A 27690-nucleotide genomic window follows, 5' to 3' on the forward strand; every position below is an offset into this window, starting at 1 on the left:
TAATTCAAATCAAGGAGATTTAAATGAATTTATCTTGCGACCCAGCTCAAGTAAAGTTCAAGCCACAGACAGAGAGTGTCAAATGTTATTACAAAACTACAGGAGATGAGTGTGACAATCAAAACAACGAGTCCGACCTAGACCTACTGAAGCTGGAAATAGAGAAACTCGCATGATTAGACATCTACTACAAATGCACAATGCGAGAAAAAAGGACAGCCTAGTGACTACTAGCAAAGACCTAAACAAGCAATGATTTCATACACATTAGCAATTAGAACGAAGCACACAATTCTTCAATCTACTTTGCTTTCTTGATGAGAGTTGTTGTCCTGAATTCACTGTCACCCGCACAAAGCTCCACCACAAGTAGGTCAGAGGAATGGTGGTGGCATGCCATAGAGCATGGGCATCCACAAAACCCCTATAGGGAGGAAAGTCATATATCTCAAGGAGTGCAGCAAGAGCTCCGCCAATCACCACCACCCATAATTTCCAGCGTGATGGATGGCGAGTAACCCCTGCCCAGACAGCCCATAAGATGAGCTGCAGAATTCCCATACCCAAACAGACTTTCATGTTTAACCCTGCAATGTGATCGAGCAACATCAGCTTTCCTACTCTACGACACTTGAGACACATTCATGAAATCAAAGAGCCAAGACTATCATTCAGTATTGTTAATTCAAAAAAGTGACACAAGGCAAGTATCAACAATCAAAATTGGAAGTCAGAAGAAATTCAGCCGTCTGTAACATATTTTGTTTCTTCAGTTCATACACAAATTGCAACAACAGTCTCTGCATTTTCTTATCATTATTTATTTTTGACATATGACTTCTTTTACCATCACACTTACTATTGTCAAAAAATAATTCACGAGCACCTTAAATTATAAGAACCTACAGTTTTTTTATTCTAAAGGTGCAATACATAAACTAATAACTAGTCCTCATAATGTTACAAATATTGTTAACAGATTTAGGCCACAGAATGTAATAAGTTTATGGTAATTAGTTCAGTTATTACATTTATTCTTACGTATGGAGTAACTGATATTTTTGTATTAGGATATTATTATTGATTTGATCACCATAATTATATCAACAGAAAATGGAACCAAAATCTTTCAAATATGTGATACTACTGATCATTGAGAAATAAACAAAGTTAAAAATTCAAATGAGAAAGATAAAGGAGGTAAAATGGAACATGTTTAGGAAACTAATAGTGTTGATTGATGTTACAAACTAACTTTGTATATATTTCAAACTTATTGGCTGTGTTATTTTTCAATTAGCCGGAGATTGTACAAGGCGCACTTTATCATGAGCATGCAAAATCCTATATCAAGTAATTGTGAAGTGCACATACCATAGTCAAGCTGGTAACAGTTAAGATACAAGATGTGGGTTGTCACAAATGCAACAAGCGGAGCAGAAACCATTACTCTTGCTGCCTCATCTGTCACACTAAAGACTCTCAATACAGCCAGGATGAGAGAAAAACCCAACAATGCAACGGCAGACGAATAGTCTAGCTTCTCAGTCAAGTTTACGTCTCTACAAAATTGCAAAACATCAGAACATGGAAATTCACAAATGAGAACCGCAAGCTATTTGCAAAAATAAGAGAACAGATAATGTGTTGATGACTTGATAATATGATGAATACAAAGCAAACCTATTTACAAGTGCCCCCAAGGCTTTGGTCTAGTGGTAAGAAGGCATAATCCACACATCACGGGTTCAAACACCGCTGCAAGACAAAGCCTGGTATGTAAGGGGAAAAGGGAGAGGGTGGACCTATTATCTGCTGCATGCGCCACTGGCCCTCGAGAATTTCTCAGTTATCAAAAAAAAGTATACCTATTTAGAAGTGCCAAATAGCATATGGGCAGTATCGGAGATGGTTGAGGTCCGTTGCTTTTCTTAGCCAAAGAAGACCAAGGCCGTTAAGAACTGACCTAGACCTGAGTTTCTTGGGTTTGGCAAGTTACTTTAAAAGGTTTGTGGAAGGATTTTCTTCTATTGCTTAGCCTTTGACGACGTTGACTCAAAAGAAGGTGAAATTTCTATGGTTGGAAGCTTGTGAGAAGAGTTTTCAAGAATTGAAGGAAAGACTCACTTCAGCCCCTATCTTGACATAACCGGAAGGATCGGATAGTTTTGTGGTGTATTGTGATGTTTCACGGATTGGTCTTGGTTGTGTTTTGATGCAACATGGGAAAGTTATTGCTTATTCTTCGGGCAATTGAAGGTGCATGAAAAGAATTATCCGGTTCATGACTTGGAGTTAGCGGCAGTGGTTTTTGCCTTAAAGATTTGGAGACATTACCTATATGGTGTTCATGTGGATGTGTTCACCGACCATAAGAGCTTTAAATACATGTTCACCCGAAAGGACTTGAATCTTCACCAAAGGAGATGGTTCGAGTTATTGAAAGATTGCGACATGAATATCCTTTATCACTAGGGTAAAGCGATATGGTGGTCAATGCTCTTAGTCGACTATCGATGGTAGTCATGTTGAGGATGGTAAGAAAGAGCTAGTATGTGATGTTCATAGATTGACTTGATTGGGTGTTGGCTTGGTTGATTCCAATGAAGGTGGTGTGATTGTTCAAAATGGTTCGGAATCGTCTCTTGGATCGTGACAGATTGCTTACGAAAGTTTACAAATTTTCCTTACAGACATAGATATAATTTTCAAATAGTTGTGAGCATAGGCTCACCAGCAGTACAATTTTACAGATTTTGAGCAATGACTTGGAATGATTTCAGTTACAGTTTCCATGAATAGTTAGAGCATATATAGATTATTTAGGGAGAATTACTTAGCGTCGAGAGGATGCGGATTTGGAAAATGAGGTCTCATAACTATGTGCCACTGTGGGATTTGAGTATACCGCTAGTCGGTCAACTCCTTTAGCCCAAGAGGCTCAGTAGTGGATCCACATAGATAGATAGGTTATATACCCTGGCAAGGTTTAGGGCAGCCCTCTCAACTAGGTTAGCTGTTGGACATCATGAACTCACGTGATATATGTTGGTTGTAAGAAACTCCCCACTAAAAGATTTTATATATTTTACCGCTTAAGCTGATGTGATTATTTATATAGTCATAGACATAATGACTTCTCAAATTTACAGTTTTAGACACGTTTCCAGCTCAAGTCATCAAAACAGTTTTTACATCATCAGATGATGGAAGTGTTTTAAAATAATTGCATACTACCTTTATCAAAAAAATAATTGCATACTACTTTATGTATTTCTTTTCTCAAATTCAAATATCCACCTATCATGCTTCAGTTAATCGGTTTTAGCATATGCCCCAGCTTTTCAGCTGAAAATCTTATTTTTACACTACTCAGTTCTTTATTTTATTCTATCTTTAGATTTTCTCATTCAGTTCAGTATGTTCGGTTTAGCCAGTAGTTTCGTTCACCTACTTTGCATACCGTACATTCCATGTACTAACGTCATTCGGATCTGTATCATTTTATGATGGAGATTCAGGTATTCAGAATCGGCAGCAGATGCATCATAAGGATCACTTTCATCTAATTTTGGTGAGACCTCCTTGCTTTCGAAGAGCTCTAGTTTATCCGGAATATTAGTAGTTATTAGATGTTGTTATTAGAGTATTCAAATAGCCTGAGATCTTGTCCCGATAACCTATCTTCAATACATTAGAATCTTCATAGATGAGTCAGTTGGGCAATAGCTTTCACCATTGTTATACAAATATATGCATATTATACAGATTTCTGATTTTTAACTATAAAGTTATTGAGTTCATTTTCTAAGTCATTGCATTGTATGCTTATGTTTTAAAAGCTTCCGCATTAGTCAGTATTCAATTTTATAGCATGCTAGGTCAAGGGTTCGCTCATGCCAGAAATGATTTCGAGTGCCGATCTCATTCAGGGTGTAGACTCGGGTTGAGAGATTAGTGTTCCAGGAAAATGGAATGATAGATGAAAATGCTGTGCATAGGAATAAAGTGGATGGTTGAAATTGGGAAGTGTCACAGGAGTGCTATATGATAGGAAGATGCCTACCAAAGTGAAAGGAAAGTTCTATAAAATGACTGTAAGGTCAGGAGATAATCGAGCCTCCACAGCCCAATTTATCAACAAGATGAACACCGCAGAGATGCGAATGTTAAGATGTTGTGCATTGTGAGGTAATACAGCATTTGAAAGAAATAACCACATATGTTAGAAGCTACAAGTAACATAGAGAATAGAATGAGAGAATGACAATCGATATGGTTTGGTTACGTGTTACATAGGCCTCCAAGTGCATCGGTTCCTCAATGCGGAAACATGATTATTAGAAGTGTTAAAAAGGAATTGGTGGACCTAAAATAACATGAAGAGAAGTTAATTGCAAAAAAATAGAATATCTGAGAATCCAGGCAGATCCAGCAAAAGATAGGGAAAAACTGAAAGTTGAAAATCTGCATAGGTGATACCAACTAGACGACTAATGCTTATTAAGACTCTTTAGTATATTAAAGGTGTAACCATTAAAGTATACCAGAGACCCTTTACTGTTAGATAATCCTTCCGTACGAAGTATTGAAATATTATTTATGATGATGAGGTTTCATACAGCCGACCCCAACTAGATTGAAATTGAGGTGTAGTTTTTGTTGCTGTAATTTAACAAGATAAAACATTATCACAACCAAACAAATATTGCCCCAGTAGAAATGTTGAGGCCATTAATTCGTTGGTAATTGTGCTGAAAAGTTAGACTAGCTTCTTATTACAGTACACCATGCAATAATTCAGGATTGTTTTACTGTGATAAAAAAAACTAGACTAACTTTTCAGCACAATTACTAAAGAAGCAATGGGATCAAACAACAGCCAGAATCAAATAGTCAGAGAACTGAACAATTGCAAGCAGCTACTTATGTACACCAAACAATCTGTCCACTGTGCCTCCTAAGAATTCCACTCATAACAAGAAGCTGGAGAACATAAATTGTACTCACGTCTCAGACTAAGTAATAATTTGCAATTTCACATTAGCTTGGTGCTCATATGATCTCTGTGGCACAAACACCTAGAAAATTGGGAAATTGACATTTGAAAATTCTTATAAGCATATGCATTCAAGGACGTATCTGACAAATTCAAAATGCTCTCACAATTATCCATGACCATGCCAGACAAAGCTTGTTATCAGTGAAAAAACCTCATACCTTAGCCAGTAATAATATATTGATGAGAAGCCAATAACCAAGAAGGAGAAACTATATATTTTCAGAAGACAGTTTCAAGCTACTTGATTTATGCATAAATGCTTTACACGAAATGCAGCAATTTTAATCGGAGATCTCTTGCAAAAGAAAGAGAGAGCTATAAGAAAAGAGAAATAAACAATGTCTCACCTACTATGGAAAACAACACTCCAGAACCAGGAGTTCATTGCAAAAATAGCGTAGATATGCCACAAGCCAGTGTATTCATAAAATGGCTTTCTGTTTGGCTTAAATGGCAGCTTGTAATTCACAAAAATGAAAAAGGATACCCATCCATGGAATTGCATGGCAAGGTTAAGAGCAGAAAGAGCTACAGAAACAGGTTCCTGGCCATGAAAGACTTAGTTTAGGATACTAACAACAATACAGCCTAGAACTAGCGTGCTTAACAAGGAGAAATGCCAACTTAATAGTCTGAAGAACCTGGATTCCATTGACACGCTGAAAAGGCCATTTTCCATGATACTTGACAGGCTTAAGACCAACTTTCTTCCGTTCTTTCTCTCTGGCAAGCATGCAGTGGTAACGACAATCACTAAGGCAGTCCCATTGTTTCCATCTCAGATAAAGTGGTTCCTGTAGATACCATGGACCATCAACGGGAATCCCCCCGGAAGTAAAATTGCAATGTTGAGAGCATTCGTCCCCCACGCATCCAGTCTTTTCACATTGATCAACACAAGCACTGTAAAACAAGCAATTTCAAAGTCCAAGGACATGAAGTGAACGTAAGATCAAAAGGAAGTGATGTAGATTAACAACAGGAAATTGAATTTATCTTGGGATTCAGCCCATATAACATGCCAATTAGTAAAATCCAGGTGCTGCCCAACTGTCCAAGACACCAGAAGGTAGGCTGGGACATAGATCAAAGCAAGCTAGAGGATTACACTAAAAGAGTATAGACATGCTTTACTTTCATGTATTTCCTTTCTCCCATTAGAAAGAAAACTTACAGAACAATATGTTCCAGCAATTAGAGAAAATATGGTTACACATATATATGGCTCGAGAGTATGCAGTCCTTAGTTCTTCATTGTATTCCATGTCCAACGAGAGCCTACCAGATCCAACCTCTCGTGTCTGTCAAAGCAACTATGGAATTTCATTTCTTTACTAGCTTTGGCACCACACATGAGCTTTGAGCATATGGGGCTTCCTTTACTTTAATTTGGCCCCACTTAATAGCATAACATACAGTAGCAGGGTTCGTTGGGATTTTGACAGCGTGTCACAATTGGTAAACTTATATGAACCAAGAAGAACTTAGAAATACAGAGCAATGATTTGTATCAAGTTATGTCTCGACAAAGAAGCAAGAAGCCATAGTTAACAAGATTATAGAGGTCTTTGAGAGTTGAATGTTATAATTTTGTAGTTGTATTCAATCCAACAAAAAATAAAGGTTTTGAGGAGCAATATCTACTTCGAGTACACCCTAAACTTTTGGACCATTCCCGATGCCAGATAATACAGTTTTTTTTATCATGTGGTAATGGAGGAGGGGAAGAGAAGGGGCATTAGACAGGTATCCTCAACTGTCATTAGGAGTGCAAGTTCTTAGCTGTTTCGCTATCTGATTTACTTCATAAAAAGATCAAGTTAACAAAGGTAAAATGAACAGTGAGAGTGAGCCTATATAAGTTCAATTATACCAAACTAGCTAGGTAACATACTACGAGAAAACTTAAAGGCTAAGATGCATTAGTTTTGAATAAACTCATGCATCCATCTAAAAGGGAATATCACCTAGTGGCCCATTTACAGATAGTTCAGCATTGAAAAACACTTGATAAGCTAAGGAACGCAGAGAACACTGAGAGTGAGCCTATATAAGTTCCATTATACCAAACTAGCTTGGTAACATAGTACGAGAAAACTTAAAGGCCAAGATGCTTTAGTTTCCAATAAACTCATGCATCCATCTAAAAGGGAATATCATCTAGTGGCCCATCTACAGATAGTTAAGCATGGAAAGACACTTTATAACCTAAAGAACGCAACGAACACTGACAAGACACATCCAAAAGTAAAATTAGGATTCTAACACCTACTTGTATGGTGTTGACAGTTTTTTGGATTTTGTTAGCTCTTTGATCCTAGCTTAGTATTCATGTAAGGGAACTAACTCTCTTTCTTTGTACACTTTTTGCCTTTAGCGTCACCTTGATGCCTTTAATGAAATCCCTTCATAAAAAAAAAAACTACTTGTATGATATAGCATTCAAGAGTTAAATCGAAAGGTCAAATATAGCAGATCTAACTTCTAAGGTTTTCAAAAAGTCCAATATGGTTGAAAAGTTACCTCTAATTGTTGTTCATTAAAGATCAAGACCTCTTTTTAATAGTAACAGGCTGTTTGATAACAATGTTCCAATCCAGAATTAAGTATCCCCGTGAACCAATTGAGGAGTATAATATACAGGTTTCTATCGAGAAAATCTCTATTTGTTCCCAATAGTTAGACTAGAAAAAGCTCTAATTTGTTACAAGCAGTTAGACTACAAATTCAAGTCTAGTCACTTCTTTTTATACAGCAGTTACGATCAACAATTTGTAGCTTCATGCCACTAGATAGAGCTAAATTTTCTACTCTCTTACAAATTAGCTTTTAACCTCAATAAACAACAGAAGATATCTCCTCATATGTCCGAGCTCACACTACATCATGTAACTTAGGTACATCACCTCTACTTAACAAATGCTCATCAATTGAATCCAGAAATCAAAGTGAACACAAATATCAGAAAATATACTAATGAACACGGCAGATACTAGCATTCTATTGCTTCCGTGAATTCTAAATTGTAAATCGAGCGCTAAGTTACATTATTCACCAGAAATTAGCTAGAACTGGAAACAAACCCGATAAATACTTGCATCAAACTGAACAGTAGAAAATAGTAAATAAGAATGAAGCTGTGTTTACCTGTAAATCGGATCGGCATCGCCAGCACTGGCATGAAGGAGTCCAAAAATAGAGGAAAGCGCAGCGAGGAACAGAAGCAAACGACACCGTGCCATTGTAGAAAAGTCAAAATGGAGAAGAATTTGCTAGAGAAACAAGAGATGAAAGTGAAATTTTGCGTACTGAGTTGACTGATTGATCACTTCCATCAATATCTTTGTGTATTAAACACAGATTGATACAACAATGATGAAGGCATGAGTTAATTTGACTATTAGCATGTGAGATAGATGAGCGACGTGATAACAACCAAGAGAGAGAATTTTAGTCGAGGGCTTTTGGGGGATGTGTTACGGAATCTCGTGAACAGAGCACTCCCAAATGGCGTTTCACGATAAGACACGTGGAGTATCTTTGTGCTTTACGTATTTGCCCTCCATCTAATTCTACCGTCCTTTTTATTTTGTTTCTTAATTCCTATTCTGGGTTTTAATCTAAGCCTTAAAATCGCGCTTTTGATTAAAGAGAAATAGTCTTAGTTAATACGCCTACCACATTTTTTGGTGATATTAATCCAATAGATTTGGGAAAAGTAATTAAGGATGACACTAAAATTTAAGACAAAAAAAGGTAATATATGTTTTAATTATTGAATAGATGCGATAATTTAACAAGGCTAATTCTGTCGACTGTTGATCGACACTATTTTATTAAATTTTTTGAGTATTATATATATATATATATAAATTGAAAAACATAATATAGGTAAAAACGACTTTGGTCGTAGTCAATTTAACCCCATAAACCCAGTCCACTTGCAGTCATGTTGATCAAAATGACTAAGTTAGTTTGCTGCGCAAATGAAGCATTCATACTCTCAAGTGTGACCTAATTCGATCATTCATACTCTCTAGGTGTGGCCGAATTCGATCCTCAGCAAGCCCAAAATGTTATTGAGATTCCAACCTTTAATTCCTAGTCAATTATTTATTTTTAAATATTGACACCTCTTATGAAAAAAATTTGCCTACACTACTAGCAATTAAAATCAATGTTTTGCAGCACCTAAGCGCATGATTCCTCCTCAGTCCTCTGTTCGTTTTAGCTCAATTTCTTCTTAATTCTAATTCTTTTTAAAAAATCCTTCTAAATCTCAAAATATCTAAAACAAACACAATTCAAGGAACTAATACTTAATTCATCAAAGAAAAAATTAAGTAAAAATAAGAGGTGGGTTAGTAAAAATATGAATTCATCACCTTGATAATAACGTTGATTTCATCATAAAGTAATGTGTAAATCCTCATTCTAATTCATAGATTCTAGGAGTTTGATTTGAGATCGACATTGAAGAAGGATTTCTTGAGGATTCTTTGTGAGACTTATCGTTGAATGTTGTTAAGCACATTAAAGCATTTTAGTGGGATTTGAGGTATGTTTCTTTTCAAACATACTTTTGACTAGGGAAATTTTCAATACGGCTTTAAGCGTGTGTAAGACAAACTTGTTGAAAAAATGGTTTTAATATCTCAAAAAGAAGTGTTCATAATATTGTCTAGGTACGTTCTTTCATATCTTGTGTATGAGTATTAAATATATATTTATTGTGAATGAATGCCTAGACTTGATTAGCCATAATTCCATTATATTTTTCACGATTGAAAGCCATATTTTGGCAGTTGACTTTCAGGTTTAAACATTCCCATAATTATCCTTTATGACCATTTAATCCTCTTATCATTGTCTTGAATTTCCTGCAAACATTTGGGAGAATGATCTTATCTCATTTTCTATAAATGATTTGCTTCTTGGTTCACGTAAAGGAAGAAGTTGAAGAGAGATTTTCCTTTCTCCTTTGTCCATGTTTCATGTGTAGGATTTTCTTTCTATTGTGCAACATTGTTAATTTCTGGTTTCTAGTTTTGAACTAGAAGAGCATGTTGAATCCTGGGGGCTGGGATACACCTATATCAGGTGAAATATTCTTAAGGACAATGTCTTTCGACACGCCTTAAGCTTGGAGAATTTCCTGCAAAAGTTCGTGTGAAGTTTAAGCTTTGGTGAATTCAATACAAGTGTTCGTGGAGGAGGTATTTTCCGTAAGATGTTCAACACTTGCATCGAGTCTTCATATTTTGCTTATTTTATAATATATGTATGGAATGTGTTTTCTTCATTAATGAAGTTTGTTGAGATGAATTTAGAGCTACGAATAATCTATTGATTTAAAACACGATTTAGAGAGTGTTTGGATTGACTTTTTTAAAATGACTTATAAGTTAAAAGTCATAAATTAGGAACACTCAACTTTTGACTTTTGGCTTCTTCTTTTTTAATACTCTTTCATCCTTCCTTGAAAGAGTGTTTTAAACACTTTTTGAGTTATCCAAACACTTTCAAAACTAAAGAAGAACTTGAAAGTCAAAAGCCACAAAAAATAAGTTAATCCAAATATCCACTTAATGGCTTTAAACATGATTTTTAATATGAATAATAATTTGATGTACCTCTAAATAATGAGAAGATTGATTTTAAATTGTTTTGAATAATTATGCTAGTGTTGAGTAATGTCAACATCCTGCCTATGGCAAGTCCCACGAGGGGTTGGGTGGCCCGGGTCGGAGTCATGATCGAACATGACGCTTGCTTGGTGGACTTAGTTAAGAAATAAAGTTGTGCCTTTGCTATCAGCTATAACTTTTGACATGATGGTAAGCGTTTGATCCTAACAAGTGGTATCAGAGCTAAGGTCGTGAGTTCGATTCCCAAGAGCAACATTGTACATGAGGCGGGTGTCGGGAGGGGGATTGTTGAGTAATGTCAACATCCTGCCTATGGCAAGGCCCACGAGGGGTTGGGTGGCCCGGGTCGGAGTCATGATCGAAATGATGCTTGCTTGGTGGACTTAGTTAAGAAATAAAGATGCACCTTTACTATCAACTTATAGCTTTTGCATGATGGTAAACGTTTGATCCTAACAAGGGACTAATGATTTGGCTAAAGTGTCGTGATTGAAACTATTTGTGTTTGGGTCTGTATGGACAATCTTGATATTCGAGGGGAAGAATAGTCTTCAGGGACTGAATTAATGAGCATGATGAATTGATCTTGGATCAGCCTTGCTATTTGGAAGGACGAATAGTTCGAGTGTTGATAGCCTTAATAAATTGCTCTTAAATCCATTGATCTGTCTTAAAGTATAACGCTCTAAACTTAAATTTGTCCTTGAGTTGGCTTCATTAGTTTGATTTGCTCATGAATTTAAGTGTGTTTGATTATTTATTTTCATATTAGGCATGATAATGACATAATTGACTTGACTTGTAACTATTGATTGTCGTATATGATTATTAAGTATAAAGAACAATTTTTGATTATTTCTTCATTGATGTTTTTTCTAAGTTACGTGACTTTACTGAATTTGAATTGTTTTATCATAACTATTTTATATTAATTATTATATTAGCATTATTACTGTGGCTATTTTGTTTATATGAATTTTTGTCCCAAGACATTGAGTACCCAGTATTCAGGCATACCATTGTTGTTTTTTATGACATGTTAAAGTAGAAAAAGTCATATCGTTTATGAGAGACTTGCTATTCAAAAAGACTATTGGTGAGCCTTTATTCTTACTTGTGAAACTTCATACCGTTTTTTTATTTTATTAGATTTTTAAATTGTGTCTCAAGTTAGTTATTCTTTTCATAGAGACTCCATAGATAAATATTGTGTCATTAGTATTACTTGGAGTTAATATCTTAAAAGATCACTGAACTATAAGAAATTATCTTGTAAAGTCACTAAACTTAATTTTGTATCACTAAAATCACTCAACTTTACAATTTTATCTTCTAAAATCATTAAACTATATTTGTCACCAAAATAAATCCGACATGGCAAAATAAATTATTTTTTATGCCATGTCATCATGGACTCCAAAATAAATAAAATTATAAAATTAATTTATTTTAATGTCATGTAATCATGGACCCCACAAGTAAACAAAATTATAAAATTTATTCATTTTTTATGTCTTCTCCTCTTAAATTCTGTTTTTGCAATAAAATCCATAATGCTTTTTTTTGTGACTATTTCAATCAAAATTTCTTTCTTTTCAACAACATTTTAAAAAATGCTAATCAACATTGGAAATAAATGTTAAAAATTCAATGACATTTATTATATTGCCTCCCGTGTCCACCTTGTTACATAATCATACTTGTACATCAATTCCAATATAAATAAGCAAAACACAAGTAACATTAGAGCATTTCTAAAAATATATTACATACTAGGTTGTTATCAGCACCATTGTTAGCCAAAAAAAAAAAAACCACAACAATATATAGTGTCGTAATAGGTGTCTCACATAACCACAAAATATTACAAAGATAATTTTTATACTTTGCTATGATTTCCAATCTTCTTCTTCTTCTTCTGAAGTTCAACAATGTACTCCTTCATGACTTTTCTCTTAAAGAGTCTGCCTCTCTTAGAAGTATGAGATAGTCTAGTAGTTTCGATACCTTTAATTGCAACTTCATCAACACCTTGAGCAGCCACTACATCAGTTTGAACAACTATTACCTGTTCTTCAATTGGTGCCTTGTGAACAAAAAATAATAATAAGAAATAAAGATATTGGTAGAGAAAGCATTCAAATTGTATTAACTTTAAAACAATCATTACCTGAGTTATGGTCGACTGATATGCCAAATTCAATCCTTGGTGATTATTATTCCACATCTCCGGGCGATACATATTTAAATAATCCCCGCCATTTGAAGTTGCTTCAGCTGGACTTATAGCCTCCAAATAATGGCTTGAAGATGATTCTCCGGCTTTGACAAATTTATAATGTCCTCTCACATCATGTCCATACTTTTTGCAAATCGAACACATAACCTGCATAGAACCTTTTTTGGATAGCTTTTGAGGTCGCCTTTTTTCAGACTTCTGCTCAGCTCTTTTTTCAGCTTTTCCAACAGCTTCAACCTTTTTTTTCTTCTCTAATTCTCCAGGCTCTTTTTTCCTTGATTTGGGCTTTCTTCCTCGCTTTTTCTTCACAATTTTAGGTGGTATTACCTCTCCACAATCCACAACCATAGGCCAGTGATCTTCTGGATTTGTTGGATTGATGTAATGTGAATATACATTCTTGAAAGTTTCAATTGTGTAGAATGTATCCACATAATCCTCCACTCTTTCACTATTTCCAATAATACATGCATATGCATGAGGACATGGTAGTCCAGTAAGTTCCCATCTTCTACATGTACAACTCTTTGCCTTCATGTCAACAATATTAACTCCACCAGGACCATCTACCGAGACTCTTGGTCCCCATGAATAATCAGTTTTAAACCAAATTGCTTCCTTGCTAATCTTGTTCAATTTTTTCACAATTTTTGGGCAAATTGAACTATCAGACTTTGCAACCCACTCTCTCTTCTTGTACATTCTTTTCATCAACTTGTTTTTTATCATTTCTAGCATTGTAATAATAGCTTTATCTCTAGCATCAAGTATATACCTAAAATAAGTGCTACATTAGTAATACATATTATAAACTAATAACTATAACAACTACATACTCAGTGTAATCTCACAAGTCATGTCTAAGGATAAAGTGTGCATAGACCTTACTCCAACTTAACATACATCAGTCGATAAAGGTGATCAACATAATAACAAATAACAGACAACAACACCATCCTAACAAGAAACTTATTAGTCGATATTTCCAAAGACAACCTCAGCCTGACAATGTAACTTATGCAATTACCTAAAGGCATAAATAACAACGTGATGACCAAAAAAAAAGTGGATGAAAGTATTTAATTAATTACATGTTAAAGCTTTCACACAAGTTGTTGAGTAACATATCACATTTTGTATTTGTTCTAAACAATGCTCTAGTCTAACTTTGAAATGGCCTTTCTAGGTTATTGAAACATTCTCTTGGCGCTTTGTCCTCTTGGTCAAGTTCTTCCATGCATTTCTGGAAGATCACATTGTTGCTTGCCCTAGCAGCATTCCATACCAAATCCTTCAAAGCTTTGCCTTTATGTTTTTGCTTGAAGTTCTGATACATGTGTCTAACACAATTTCTATGTTCAGCTTCCGGAAACAAATCTTTCACAACTCTAATCAGACCCTACATAAGAAACAAAGTAGAAACATATGTATTTTAAACAGAAAAAAAAAAAAAAAAAAAAAAGATATAAAAGATTTTTACTCACTTTTTGCCTGTCAGACATAAAGGCAATGTGGTGACTATTTATGATGTCTAAATCATATCCAAGATTGTCAATAAACCAACTCCATGTTTCTTTACTCTATGTTTCAGCTATCACAACATAAGCAACTGGAAATATACAATCATTTGGGTCTATTGCCACGACAGATAATAAATTTCCTCCGTATGTGCCTTTTTGCCAACAACCATCTAGGCTAATTAATGGCCTACAACCTGATTTAAAAGCTTCCTTGAGTGCTCTCATACACAGGTAAAATCCCAAGAATTTTCCCCCCATCTCTCCAAATTACAACATTAGATCCAGGATTAGATCTCAGCAATTCAACTCTATACGATAGTAGCTTGCCATATTGAAAACCCTCATCACCATAAATCCATTTTAATGCTTGATTTTTAGCCCTCCAAGCCTTCAAATTTTCTATAGTATAATCAAAGTCCTTCCTTACTATTTCAACAATACCACTAATGTTCCAACCTGGATTAGCTTTAAAAATATTCAAATACTTTCTAGCATTTGGGAGATAAGTGGAAATTATCAACACCTTAGCACCTTTATGTTTCAGATAAAATGACTTGATCTGAACAGTTGGATCACACTTATTCACTTTACTAGTATAAATTCTAAAGGGGCAGCCATCAACCTTACAAATACAAACCACCATCTGTTGATCATTGGGTTTAAAAGGTAACTGCCTTCTTTTTCTAATACCCAATTCCCTACAAGCTTCTTTGAATTGCTTGAAATTCTTAAACTTCATCCCTAACGCAAATCTAGGGAAATTCTTGTTTTTACCTTCATAATATTCTTCATAGATATTATTTTTCTGACCATTGTTTTCTCCTTTATCAGATTGAACATCATCATCAGGCAATTCATCTGAATATGCATAATCAGATTCAACATCAACATTTTGTAGAGGTACCAAAATTTCAGAGCTAACTGGTACACTGACACTTGCATTTTTGGGTCTTCCTCTATGCTTCTTGACTTGTTGATCGTCAATAAGAACTTGTTGATCGTCAACAAGAACTTGTTGATCATCAATAACATCCTGGAAATCGTCATCTTCATCGGACAAATTATAGTCTGGATCACTAAACTCCTCATCCACTTCATTAGTTACATCACCTCTAATACCTTGTAAAACAACTTTCGTTGAATTTTCCTCAATTAAAAAGTTTTTGTCCACACCATTATCCTCCCTATTATCAACTATTGTATCTTCAATGTCGATATCGCTAACAACTTCCAAATAGTTTGAAAAATGCAGTTCTAAAGTCTTTGAAGTTTCAGGAAAACATGAACCAGAACTCTGAAATAAAAAAGATAGAAAGAATACTTAGCATTAAATATTTACTTCATACTAATAATAGTATAATCATAAAAAATAAACAAGTCACTCTTACAAACGAATAAATATTAATCCATAATAATAATTTATAGCCTGAATGAAAGAAAAAACCATATAGGCTAAAGCATGAATTTTTAATTTTAGAGCACTGAAATGGATACTAAGGTTTCAAAGACATTAGATAATCACAACCTGGTACACGAAATCACCAATGAACTAACCTCCTCTAAATACAGGGGAAAAAAATTAGAATACAAAAAGCCCTAAACCCATTTCGAGATTCTACAATAAAAGGACAATATAGTTAAAAATTTATATTTTTTACCTCGTTTTGAAGTAGGATTGGTTTAGCAAGCACGTAGTGGTCCCTTTCATCGGTATTAGAGGCTTGTGGGTGCGGGGGGGAGGGGGACCATTCTTTTACAGATTTCATCACATTATTTCTCGAAGAAATGAAGGAATTCATTGTTTATGAAAAATTTCAGCATCAATAACCTTTAAATAGACTTTACAACACCTCTTTGTGGATGAGAATTTTGGGAGAAATAGAGAAAGAAGTAGAAGAAGGAAGCGGGAGATTTGGGCCGAAATAGGGTTTTACTGTTTAAGATGAAGACAAGACAACTTATGGGTGGGTTGGTATATTGATAAATTAATTTTACAATTTTATTTATTTGTGGGGTCCACGATGACATGTCATAAAAAATAATCTATTTTGCCAAGTCAGATTTATTTTGGTGATAAATATAGTTTAATGATTTTAGAAGATAAAAGTGAAGTTGAGTGATTTTAGTGATACAATATAAAGTTTAGTGACTTTACAAAATAATTTCTCATACTTCAGTGACCTTTTAAGATATTAACTCGTATTACTTGGGTCATTGTTTGCCTTATAGGCACACTGCGATGTTTAGCAGTTAGACAAATATTCACATTTTTTATTTAGAAAATACAAAAATAAATAGGACATTGCAAATAAGAGAAAAACATCACATAATATATAGAAACATAAAACAATTGCAACAACGTAACCAAATAATGCAATAATTGATAGTAACAAAAATCGTAGGACAAAATACTACTACTAGATGCACCAAACTATCGTCAAGCATATCTTGCAAGAAAGTGAGAAAACACTCACTATCTAATAACTTTCTATCTGAATTTGTAATTTCCATATCCTCCTATCTAATAAGGTTATGTCCTAAATAAACTAAAGATGCATTATTTTCTGTCTAATTATCTATTCTCAATACTGATCCGCCCTACATCTACCTCTCCTTAATTATTATAGTCCGCCTATGACTTCTCCTCACCAAGACATCTACTTTTAAGGCGTTGTGCACCTTCTTATAATCTATTTGTATCTACTTCTATGTTTGTGTATATTCCTACTACATTATGACTTATGAGAGTCACACACATGAAGAACTTATCAGACGATACACGATTGTGAAGCGTTCAAGTCCAAGTCAGGGTCTAATTACAATGACGAAATAAATCGCAATGGCTGAATAAATTTAGTCACATCCTTTAAAGACCTTCTCGCACACAAAATGATAGTCAAGCTCAACATATTTGGTACGAGCATGAAACAGTACAGGATTAGTGCGGTGAACTTCGATGCCCAAAAAATAATGAATATTCCCCTTGTCCAGTTGTTCTTGAGTGCAAACTAAGTGCTTAATTTATTGACGAGCCTAGATATTAAGGATTGCTCCCAGTCAATAATATGTCATCTACACAGAGGAGAGAAGTATGGGGACACCTTCATATGAGTGGAGCACAAATAGAAATGAATCAGATTTACTTCAAGAGAATGCTAAGTGAAGAATGTAAAAGCTGAATTTTTCAAACCATACTTTGGGAGCTTGTTTCAAGTCGTAGAGTGCTCTCTTAAGCAGACAAACGTGATTTGGATAGACATGATCGACAAAGCCCAGAGGTTGTACCATGTGCACCTTCTCTTTGAGAAAAAGGATAAATATGCCTCATTTGTTAGATAACCAAAGTATGTACGCACCATTTGTTAAATGGTGAGGGTATATGTGTTAGCCTAACACCTTTTTAATGAAGGTATATCCACCATAATTACAAAGTTAAAAGTGGTATATTTACCCCTTTTCCCTTTTTAGTATATATTACTTTAGACCAATTGCCAATTCTCAAAACTTCGGGGTTGGATTCTAATGTTATATAGTCGATCTTTAGATTAATCATCACTGAACGTAAAAAGGGTTTATATATTAAAGAAATAAAACTGGGATCATCCCCAACTGCCTCTTGATCAAAAGCCTTTTAATTAGAGGCCCAGCATAACTTACTTGCATGTATGACTTGCTGTTCCAAACTACCAACACAAATAGGTATAAGAACCCAGCTGGTTTTAGGAAGGTAGATTGTAAATATTACAGAATCTGCTTTAGGGATTTGAAATCTATGAATATCATCACTAAATCTAAATAGCATGGATCTAGAATATTGACACCTTACGGGGGACATGACCTGAAATCATTTGACATTATTGTACAGCAAAGAGTAGTACTAGCATTTCACAATAATGTACGACTACCAAAGGGTAGTATTTCACGAAAACAAAGTGACCTCAGCCTACAAATTACAATAATGTCCAGTGAGAATATTTGATTTACAGAACATGAAAATATGTTAAACACACCCTGTACGTAATTCAAATCAAGTAAAGTTCAAGCCACAGACAGAGAGTATCAAATGTTATTACAAAACTACAGGAGATGAGTGTGACCATCAAACGGCGAGTCCGACCTAGACCTACTGAAGCTGGAAATAGAGAAACTCGCATGATTAGACATCGACTAGAAATGCACATTGCGAGAACAAAAGGACAGCCTAGTGACAACTAACAAAGACCTAAACAAGCAATGATTTCATACACAAAATTAGAAATTAGAACAAGCACGTGATTCTTCAATCTACTTTGCTTTCTTGATGAGAGTTGTTGTCCTGAATTCACTGTCATCCCGCACAAAGTTCCACCACAAGTAGGTCAGAGGAATGGTGGTGGCATGCCATAGAGCATGGGCATCCACAAATCCCCTATAGGGAGGAAAGTCATATATCTCAAGGAGTGCAGCAAGAGCTCCACCAATCACCACCACCCACAATTTCCAGCGTGATGGATGGCGAGTAGCCCCTGCCCAGACAGCCCATAAGATGAGCTGCAGAGTTCCCATACCCAAACAGACTTTCATGTTTAACCCTGCAATGTGATCGAGCAACATCAACTTTCCTACTCTACAACACTCAGACACATTCATGAAATCGAAAGAGCCAAGACAATCATACAGTATTGTTACTTCAAAAAAGTGACACAAGGCAAGTATCAACAATTAAAATTGGAAGTCAGAAGAAATTCAGCCGTCTGTAACATATTTTCTTTCTTCAGTTCATACACAAATTGCTCCAACAGTTTCAGCATTTTCTTATCATTATTTTATTTTTGACATACAAGTCAAAAAATAATTCACAAGCACCTACAGTTTTTTTTTCTTAAGGTACAACACATAAACTCAAAACTAGACCACATAATGTTCCAAATAGTGTTAACAGATTTAGGCCACAGAATGTAATAAGTTTATGGTAATTAGTTCAGTTAATAAGTCTATTGTTACGTATGGAGTAACTAATATTTTTGTTATTAGGATAATAATATTGCTTTGATCCCATAATTATATGAACAGAAAATAGAACCAAAATCTTTCAAATATGTGATGCCTACTGATCATTGAGAAGTAAACAAAGTTAAAAATTCAAAATGAGAAGGATAAAGAAGGTAAAATAGAACATGTTTGGGAAACTAATAGTGTTGATTGATGTTACAAACTAATTTTGTATAAATTGCAAACTTATTTGCTGTATTTTTTTTTTAATTAGCAGGAGATTGTACAGGGCACACTTTATCATGAGCATGCAATATACTATATCAAGTAATTGTGAAGTTGACATACCATAGTCAAGCTGGTAACAGTTCAGATACAAGATGTGGGTTGTCACAAATGCAACAAGCGGAGCAGAAACCATGACTCTTGCTGCCTCATCAGTCACATTAAAGACTCGCAATACAGCCAGGATGAGAGAAAAACCCAACAATGCAACGGCAGACGAACAGTCTAGCTTCTCTGTCAAGTCTACGTATCTACAAAATTGCAAAGCATCAGAACATGGAAATTCACAAATGGAGAAACCGTAAGCTATTTGAGAATTAAGAGAACAGATGATGTGTTGATGACTTGATAATTTGATGAATACAAGGTGCAGCTATTTACAAGTGCCCCCAAGGCCTTGGTCTAGTGGTAAGAGAGCATAATTCACACATCACGGGTTCAAACACTGTGCAAGACAAAGCCGGTATTTAAGGGAAAAGGGAGAGGGTGGACCCATTATCCGCTGCGTGCGCCACTGCTCTGGCCCTCGGGGATTTTTCGGTTATCAAAAAAAAATGTACACCTATTTAGAAGTGCCAAATAACATATGGGCAGTATCGAACTTAGGAACTTAAAAGTTCTAATATCTCAACAGAACCCTAAAATTTAATTGGAAAACCAATCTACTTAATTTGACAACACATAAGAGCAAACAACCTTTGTAAGAAGTCACTTGAATAGAATCGGAATCATTAGGAAAAAAATCACTTTGATGGTGCCATGGAGAACTGTGTGAAAATCATTGGAAAAGCCTAGCCACTGGGATCTTATAGGAAAGTTCAGGTCGCCTAGATGTTGCTGGAAAGTGCCAAACAATGGTTGGAATCATCACTGGACGAGTTGCCAGAACAATAGCATTCCCCAACCATTAAAGTAAAGGCTCGACGAAGGGAGGGAGGTGCGGCAGGGGAAGGTAAATATTACTATATTATTTCTTCCCTCTCTTCTTCTTCCTCCCTGACTTCATACTCGCTCTAACCCAACAAAAAGGGCAGAGTTCCATTTGGTGGGTGGGTCCTCCATTTTTTTTATAGGACCTGAAGGCTAGGCTAAACCTCCCTCAAAGGGATTCCTGAGCGGAACTCTTTTTCAAAGAACGTTGTCGAGGACACGTCTGAAGAGGAGGCGGGCGCCCTCTAAGTTGACCACCCTACCCACTAATGGACTATGAGGGGGGGGAAGGCGAACAGGAACCGACCGAAAACCCGAACCGCTTGACTGACCCCTTCATAGTCCATTCATTAAGGTTGGGGATGGGGCCATTGATAAAGAATCGATGGAAAACCACAATGCTAGCAGATGGCGGGCCTCCGCTTTTCTTTTCATTAATGAAACCCCAAAAGAAGGGGTGCCACTAATATGCTCATTAGAAAGAGGTGTCATCCTGCCATGACAGTCACCAGACGATATTGTGTTAAACAATGAAACTAGTGAGGCTTCAATCAAAGCTCGAGCTATAGAGAAGCACTTCAGCAAGTAATATACATCCATTGCAAGTAACCAGTAATATAGGAGTGAAGTTGAAGTGAGATTAGATGGGATTGAGGTACCTAAATGTAGACAATCTAGAAACATGGACTTAATTGTAACACCCCAAAAAATTTTAAGCTAAGACCCAAACTATTCTTCGTATGTGTATAGGCCCGAACTGGGTGATTCCTAATTGTGCAAAGCTGTTAAGGTCAATTCTTTAGTGTGGGGAGAGTTTTGGAGATGAATTAAGGTCATAAGAATCCTCTAGCACAAAGTTGAGTTGAAAGTTTCTTTACCGATTGAGTTTCGCTGTAAGCTTTTACTTGGGTCAACTTCATATAAGCATATGTCTTATAAGATAAATAGTTATGTGTCCCATCACCGACCAAATTGAAGGTCTTCGAGCCTTTAGTGTTAGATAATTCCTCCGTACGAAGTATTGAAATATTATGGACCCAAACAAAGCATTTATGATGATGAGGATTCATACAGCCGACCCCAACTAGCTTGAAATTGAGGTATAATTGTTGTTGTCGTAATTTAACAAGATAGAACATTATCACAACCAAACAAATATTTCCCCAGAAGAAATGGTGAGGCCATTACTTCTTTAGTAATTGTGCTGAAAAGGTAGACTAGCTTCTTATTACAGTACACCATGCATTGATTCGGGATTGTTTTACTGTGATTAAAAAAACCATACTAAATTTTCATCACAATTACTAAAAGAAGAAATGGGCTCAAACAACACCCAGAATTAAACAGTCAGAGAACTGAACAATTGCAAGCAACTACTTCTATGTACACCAAACAATCTGCCCACTGTGCCCCCTAACAGTTCCATTCATAAGGAGAAGATGGAGAACATAAATTGTTCTCACTTCTCAGACTGTCGTACATCAAAATAATAATTCGCATAAATGCTTTCACAACTATCCATGACCATGCCAGACAAAGTTTGTTATCAGTGAAAAAACCTCATACTTCAGCCAGTAATAATATATTGATGAGAAGCCAATAACCAAAAAGGAGAAACTATATATCTTCAGAAGACAGTTTCAAGCTACTTGATTTATGCATAAATGCTGTACACGAAATGCAGCAATTTTAATCGGAGATCTCTTGCAAAAGAAAGAGAGAGCTATAAGAAAATAGAAATAAACTATATCTCACCTACTGTGGAAAACAATACTCCAGAAGCAGGAGTTCATTGCAAAAACAGCATAGATATGCCACAAGCCGGTGTATTCATAAAATGGCTTTTTGTTTGGCCTAAATGGCAGCTTGTAATTCACAAAAATGAAAAAAGATACCCATCCATGGAATTGCACGGCAAGGTTTAGAGCAGAAAGAGCTGCAGAAACAGGTTCCTGGACATGAAAGACTTAGTTTAGGATACTAACAACAATACAGCCTAGAAGTAGAGTGCTTAACAAGGAGAAAATGCCAACTTAATAGTGTGAAAAACCTGGATTCCATTGACACGCTGAAAAGGCCATTTTCCATGATATTTGACAGGCTTAAGACCAACTTTCTTCCGTTCGTCCTCTCTGGCAAGCATGCAGTGGTAACGACAATCACTAAGGCAGTCCCATTGTTTCCATCTCAGATAAAGTGGTTCCTGTAGATACCATGGACCATCAATGGGAATCCCCCCGGAAGTAAAATTACAATGTTGAGAACATTCGTCCCCCACGCATCCAGTCTTTTCACATTGATCAACACAAGCACTGTAAAACCAGCAATTTCAAAGTCGAAGGGCATGAAGTGAACGTAACATCAAAAGGAAGTGTTGTAGATTAACAACAGAAAATTTATCTTTGGATTCAGCCCATATAACATGCAAATTAGTAAAAGCCAGGTGCTGCCCAACTGCCCAAGACACCAGAAGGTAGACTGAGAAATAGATCAAACCAAGCTAGAGAGTTACACTAAAAGAGTATAGATATGCATTACTTTCATGTATTTCCTTTCTCCCATTAGAAAGAAAACTTACAGAACAATGTGATTCAGAAATTAGAGAAAATATGGTTACACATATATATGGCCCGAGAGTATGCAGACCTTAATAGTTCTTTATTGTGTTCCACGTCCAATGAGAGCCTACCAGATCCAACCTCTCGTGTCTATCAAAGCAAATATGGAATTTCATTTCTTCACTAGCTTTGACACCACACATGAGTTTTGAGAATATGGGCATATGGGGATTCCTTTACCTTAATTTGGCCCCAATTAACAGCATAACATACAGTAGCCTAGTTCGTTGGGATTTTGACAGCGTGTCACAATTGGTGAACTTATGAACCATGAAGAACTAGAAATACAGAGCAATGACTTGCATCAAGTTATGTCTCGACACAGAAGCAAGAAGCCGTAGTTAAGAGGATTATATAGGTCTTTGAAAGTTGAATGTTATAATTTTGTAGTTGTATTCAATCCAACAAAAAATAAAGGTTTTGAGGAGTAATAATATCTACTTCGTTCACCCTAAACTTTTGGACCATTCCCGATGCCAAATAATACAGTTTTTTTTCATGTGGTAATGGAGGAGGGGAAGAGAGAAGGGGCATTCGACAGGTATCCTCAGTGGAACTGTCATTAGGAGTTAAGATCACCAACCATAGTTCCTGAGGATGACTCCAGTGATTAATAAATACGGACAGACAAAAGAAACTCATGGGCATCAATTCTCTCTATAGTTACTCTTGTTCTCTTTTTTGCAATTCCAATATTTAAATACATCATCCACCAAATTAGAACTTTGGTAAAACACAATTATAGGACTCTTAATTTATTAATCCAATTAAATAGTTGAGAAAAAAAATCCAGACCTCACAAAAGTTGAACTGATAACCAAAATGAGGTGAAACTATTGTGCAAGTTCTTAGCTGTTTCGCTATCTGATTTACTTCATAAAAAAATCAAGTTAGCAAAGGTAAAGTGAACACTGAGAGTGAGCCTATATAAGTTTGATTATACCAAACTAGCTAGGTAACATACTACGAGAAAACTTAAAGGCCAAGATGCATTAGTTTTTAATAAACTCATGCATCCATCTAAAGGGGAATATCATCTAGTGGCCCATCTACAGATAGTTCAGTATGGAAAGACACTTTATAAGCTAAGGAACGCAACAAACACTGGCAAGATACATACAATAGTAAAATTAGGATTCTAACACCTACTTGTATAGTGTTGACAATTTTTGGATTTTGTTAGCTCTTTGATCCTAGCTTAGTACTCATGTAAGGGAACTAACTCTCTTTCTTTGTACACTTTTTCCTTTAGCGTCACCCTGATGCTCTTTAATGAAATCCTTTACATCATAAAAAAAATCTACTTATATGATATAGCATTTAAGAGTTAAACCGAAAGGTCAAATATAGTAGATCTAACTTCTAAGGTTTTCAAAAAGTCCAATATGATTGAAAAGTTACCTCCAATTGTTGTTCATTAAAGATCAACACCTCTTTTTAATAGTAACAGGCTGTTTGATAACAATGTTTCAATCTAGAATTAAGTATCCCCATGAACCAATCGAGGAGTATAATATACAGGTTTCTATCAAGAAAATCTCTATTTGTTCCAAATAATTAGACTTAAAAAAAGATCTATTTGTTACAAGCAGTTGGACTATAAATCCAAGTCTATTCACTTCTTTTCACAGAGCAGTGGTATCTACACACAGCTCCACTATTTCACCGAGTATCCACGTCCTTCCAACACAAGTATAGATATCGAGTAACTCCATCCATCACTCCTTACGCAGATAAAGAGAAACCTAAGTCCTTTCATTTGGAGGAGGAAGATAAAACTTGCACAGTGATAGAATTAGTTTAGAAGTTTAAGTTCAGAAAGTTAGTTAGAAGTTTAAGTTTGTTAAAAGTTTGTTAACACTGTTCAAGTAGTTGGTTATGTTCTCTTCTGTGTTTTCACGCGTGTATATATATACATTGCAAATGTAAAGGTTATTCATCTTTCTCAGTGAGAAATACAATCAATACTTTTCACATGATTCCTCCTTCTAGAAAGATCTATCTCGTCTAACATTCCTCTTTCTCTTCTCACTGATCTTAGCCTCCATCAATGGAGGAGCTTCACTCATCTCGACACTTTGATTTGCAGATTCAACACACGGTACGATCAACACCTGTAGTTTCATCCTACTAGATAGAGCTAAATTTTCTAATCTCTTACAAATTAGCTTTTAACCTCAATAGACAACAGAAGATGTTTTTGCGTCTTGCATTTGTATGTCCGAGCTCACACTAAATCAAGTAAACTTAGGTCCATCGCCTCTACTTGACAAAGGCACATCAATTGATTCCAGAAATCAAAGTGAACAAAAATATCAGAAAATATACTAATGAACACGGCAAATACTAGCATTCGATTGCTTCCGTGAATTCTAAATTGTAAATCAAGCAACATCAACCGCTAAGTTACATTATTCATCAGAAATTAGCTAGAACTGAAAGCAAACCCGATACATACTTGAATCAAACTGAACAGTTGAAAATAGCAAATAAGAGTGAAGCTGCGTTTACCTGTAAATCGGATCTGCTTCGCCAGCACTGGCATGAAGGAGTCCAAAAATAGAAGAAAGCGCAGCAACGAATAGAAGCAAACGACACCGTGCCATTGTAGAAAAGTCAAAATTTAAAAGAATTTGCTACAGAAACAATAGATGAAAGTGAAATTTTGCGTACTGAGTTGACTGATTGAACACTTCCATCAATATCTCTGTTTATACACAGATTGATACAACAGTGATGAAGGCATGAGTTAATTTGACTGTAAGCATGTGGAATAGATGAACGACGTGGTTAACAACATTAGTCGAGGGGATTTGGGGATGTGTTACGGAACAGAGCACTCCCAAATGACGTTTCACGATAAGACACGTCACACGTGGAGTATCTTTGTCTTTTTACGTATTTGCCCTCCATCTAATTCTACAGACCTTTTTATTTTATTTCTTAATTTTTATTATGGTTTTCATACTTAGCCTTAAAATCAACACTTTTGATTAAGGAGATATACTCTCATTTAATGTATCATATTTTTTGTGAGATAAATTTTATAAATTTGGAAAAAGTAATTAAGGATGATAACAGAAAAAAGGTAATACATGTCTTAATTATTGAATAGATGCAACAATTCAACAAGGGCAGATCCATCCTATGTTAAGGGGTGTGGACCGACACGACTTCATTAAATTTTTTGAATATTATATATATAAGAATCTTTAAAAAAATAATCAGAATATAGGTAAAATGATATCAATGGCATTATTTGAACAAGTGAACTTTTTTGGCTTGTTAGTTCTTCACAAATAGAGCACTGATATACTCTCAAGTGTGGCCAAGTTCATCCTGTACAACAAAAATTGTGTACACTGGTGACAATTAAAATCAATGTTGCAGCACCTGAGCGCATGAATCCTCTTCGTTTTAGCTCATTTTCTTCTTAATTTTACTTCTTCTTCTTTTATAAAAATCCTTCTAAATCTCAAAATATCTAAAACAAACACAATTCAAAAAACTAATACTTGACTCATCAAAAAAGACAACAAAAATTAACTAAAAATAAGAGGTGAGTTGGTAAAAATATCAATAATCATCACCTTGATTATAATCTCAATTTTATCATATAGTAACGTGTAAATCCTCATTATAATTCGTAGATTTCTAGGAGTTTGATTTGAGATCGATATTGAAGAAGAATTTTTTGAGGATTCTTTGTGAAAGTTATCGTTGAATGTTGTTAAGCACGTTAAGGCATTTTAGTGGGACTTGAGGTATGTTTCTTTTCAAACATACTTTTGACTATAAGAGAGTTTCCAATACGGTTTTAAGCGTGTATGAGACAAATTTGCAATCGAGTCTTCATATTTCACTCATTTTATAATATGTGTATGAAATGTATTTTCTTCATTAATGAAATTTGTTGAGTTGAATTTAGAGCTACGAACAATCTACTGATTTAAAATGTGATCTAAGGGGTGTCTCGATTGACTTTTTTAAAATTACTTATAAGTTAAAAGTCAAAAGTCATAAGTTGGGAACACTCAACTTTTGACTTTTGGCCTTTTTTAATACTTTTTTAGCCTTAAAATGTTTTAAGCAATTTTTGAGTTACCCAAACACTTTCATAACTAAAGAACTTAAAAGTCAAAAATCACTAAAAATATGTTAATCCAAACACCCACTTAATGAATTTAAACATGATTTCTAATATGAATAATAATTTGATATATCTTTAAATAATGAGAAGATTGATTAAAAATGCTTTGAATAATTATGCTATGATTAATGATTTGGCTAAAGTGTCGTGATTGAAACTATTTGTGTTTTGGGTTTGTATGGACAAATATTCGAGTGGAAGAATAATATTCAAGGATTGAATTGATGATCCTGATGAATTGCTCTTGGATCGACATTGTTATTTGGG

The 27690-nt window shown here is 35.2% G+C and overlaps 2 protein-coding genes and 1 long non-coding RNA gene across 3 annotated transcripts; 1 reads left to right on the plus strand and 2 right to left on the minus strand.

Annotated features, from left to right (window-relative positions):
• Positions 1-8535, minus strand: LOC125813229 (uncharacterized). The gene is made up of 5 exons (XM_049492710.1): positions 8210-8535; positions 5704-5965; positions 5410-5606; positions 1375-1562; positions 1-587 (listed from the first exon to the last, which is right to left on the minus strand). The coding sequence occupies exons 1-5, from the start codon at positions 8302-8304 to the stop codon at positions 268-270; spliced, it is 1062 nt and encodes a 353-aa protein (XP_049348667.1). The 5' UTR covers positions 8305-8535; the 3' UTR covers positions 1-267.
• Positions 252-18976, plus strand: LOC125813262 (uncharacterized). Its single transcript, XR_007442054.1, has 2 exons — positions 252-373; positions 18827-18976. It is a non-coding gene; the product is annotated as an uncharacterized LOC125813262 (long non-coding RNA).
• On the minus strand, positions 18480-26005 carry LOC125813261 (uncharacterized). Its single transcript, XM_049492750.1, has 5 exons — positions 25785-26005; positions 22706-22967; positions 22411-22607; positions 19789-19976; positions 18480-19040 (listed from the first exon to the last, which is right to left on the minus strand). The coding sequence occupies exons 1-5, from the start codon at positions 25877-25879 to the stop codon at positions 18754-18756; spliced, it is 1029 nt and encodes a 342-aa protein (XP_049348707.1). The 5' UTR covers positions 25880-26005; the 3' UTR covers positions 18480-18753.
• Positions 26006-27690: the final 1685 nt, after the last annotated feature.

This window comes from Solanum verrucosum, unplaced genomic scaffold (genome assembly GCF_900185275.1).
Source record: "Solanum verrucosum unplaced genomic scaffold, falcon-dt-bn FXZP01000189.1, whole genome shotgun sequence".
NCBI classification, from domain to species: Eukaryota; Viridiplantae; Streptophyta; class Magnoliopsida; order Solanales; family Solanaceae; genus Solanum; species Solanum verrucosum.

Bases quoted from the DNA above. Each gene is read 5' to 3' on its own strand.
- LOC125813229 (XM_049492710.1), bottom strand. From the start codon at position 8,304: ATGGCACGGTGTCGTTTGCTTCTGTTCCTCGCTGCGCTTTCCTCTATT. The intron at 5,607-5,703 runs GTTCTTCAGACT...TTTCATGGCCAG, and splicing joins AGCGTGTCAATGGAATCCAG to GAACCTGTTTCTGTAGCTCT. The intron at 588-1,374 runs GTATGTGCACTT...ATCACATTGCAG, and splicing joins CTGTTACCAGCTTGACTATG to GGTTAAACATGAAAGTCTGT.
- LOC125813261 (XM_049492750.1), bottom strand. From the start codon at position 25,879: ATGGCACGGTGTCGTTTGCTTCTATTCGTTGCTGCGCTTTCTTCTATT. The intron at 22,608-22,705 runs GTTTTTCACACT...TTTCATGTCCAG, and splicing joins AGCGTGTCAATGGAATCCAG to GAACCTGTTTCTGCAGCTCT. The intron at 19,977-22,410 runs GTGAGATATAGT...GCAATTTTGTAG, and splicing joins AGTATTGTTTTCCACAGTAG to ATACGTAGACTTGACAGAGA.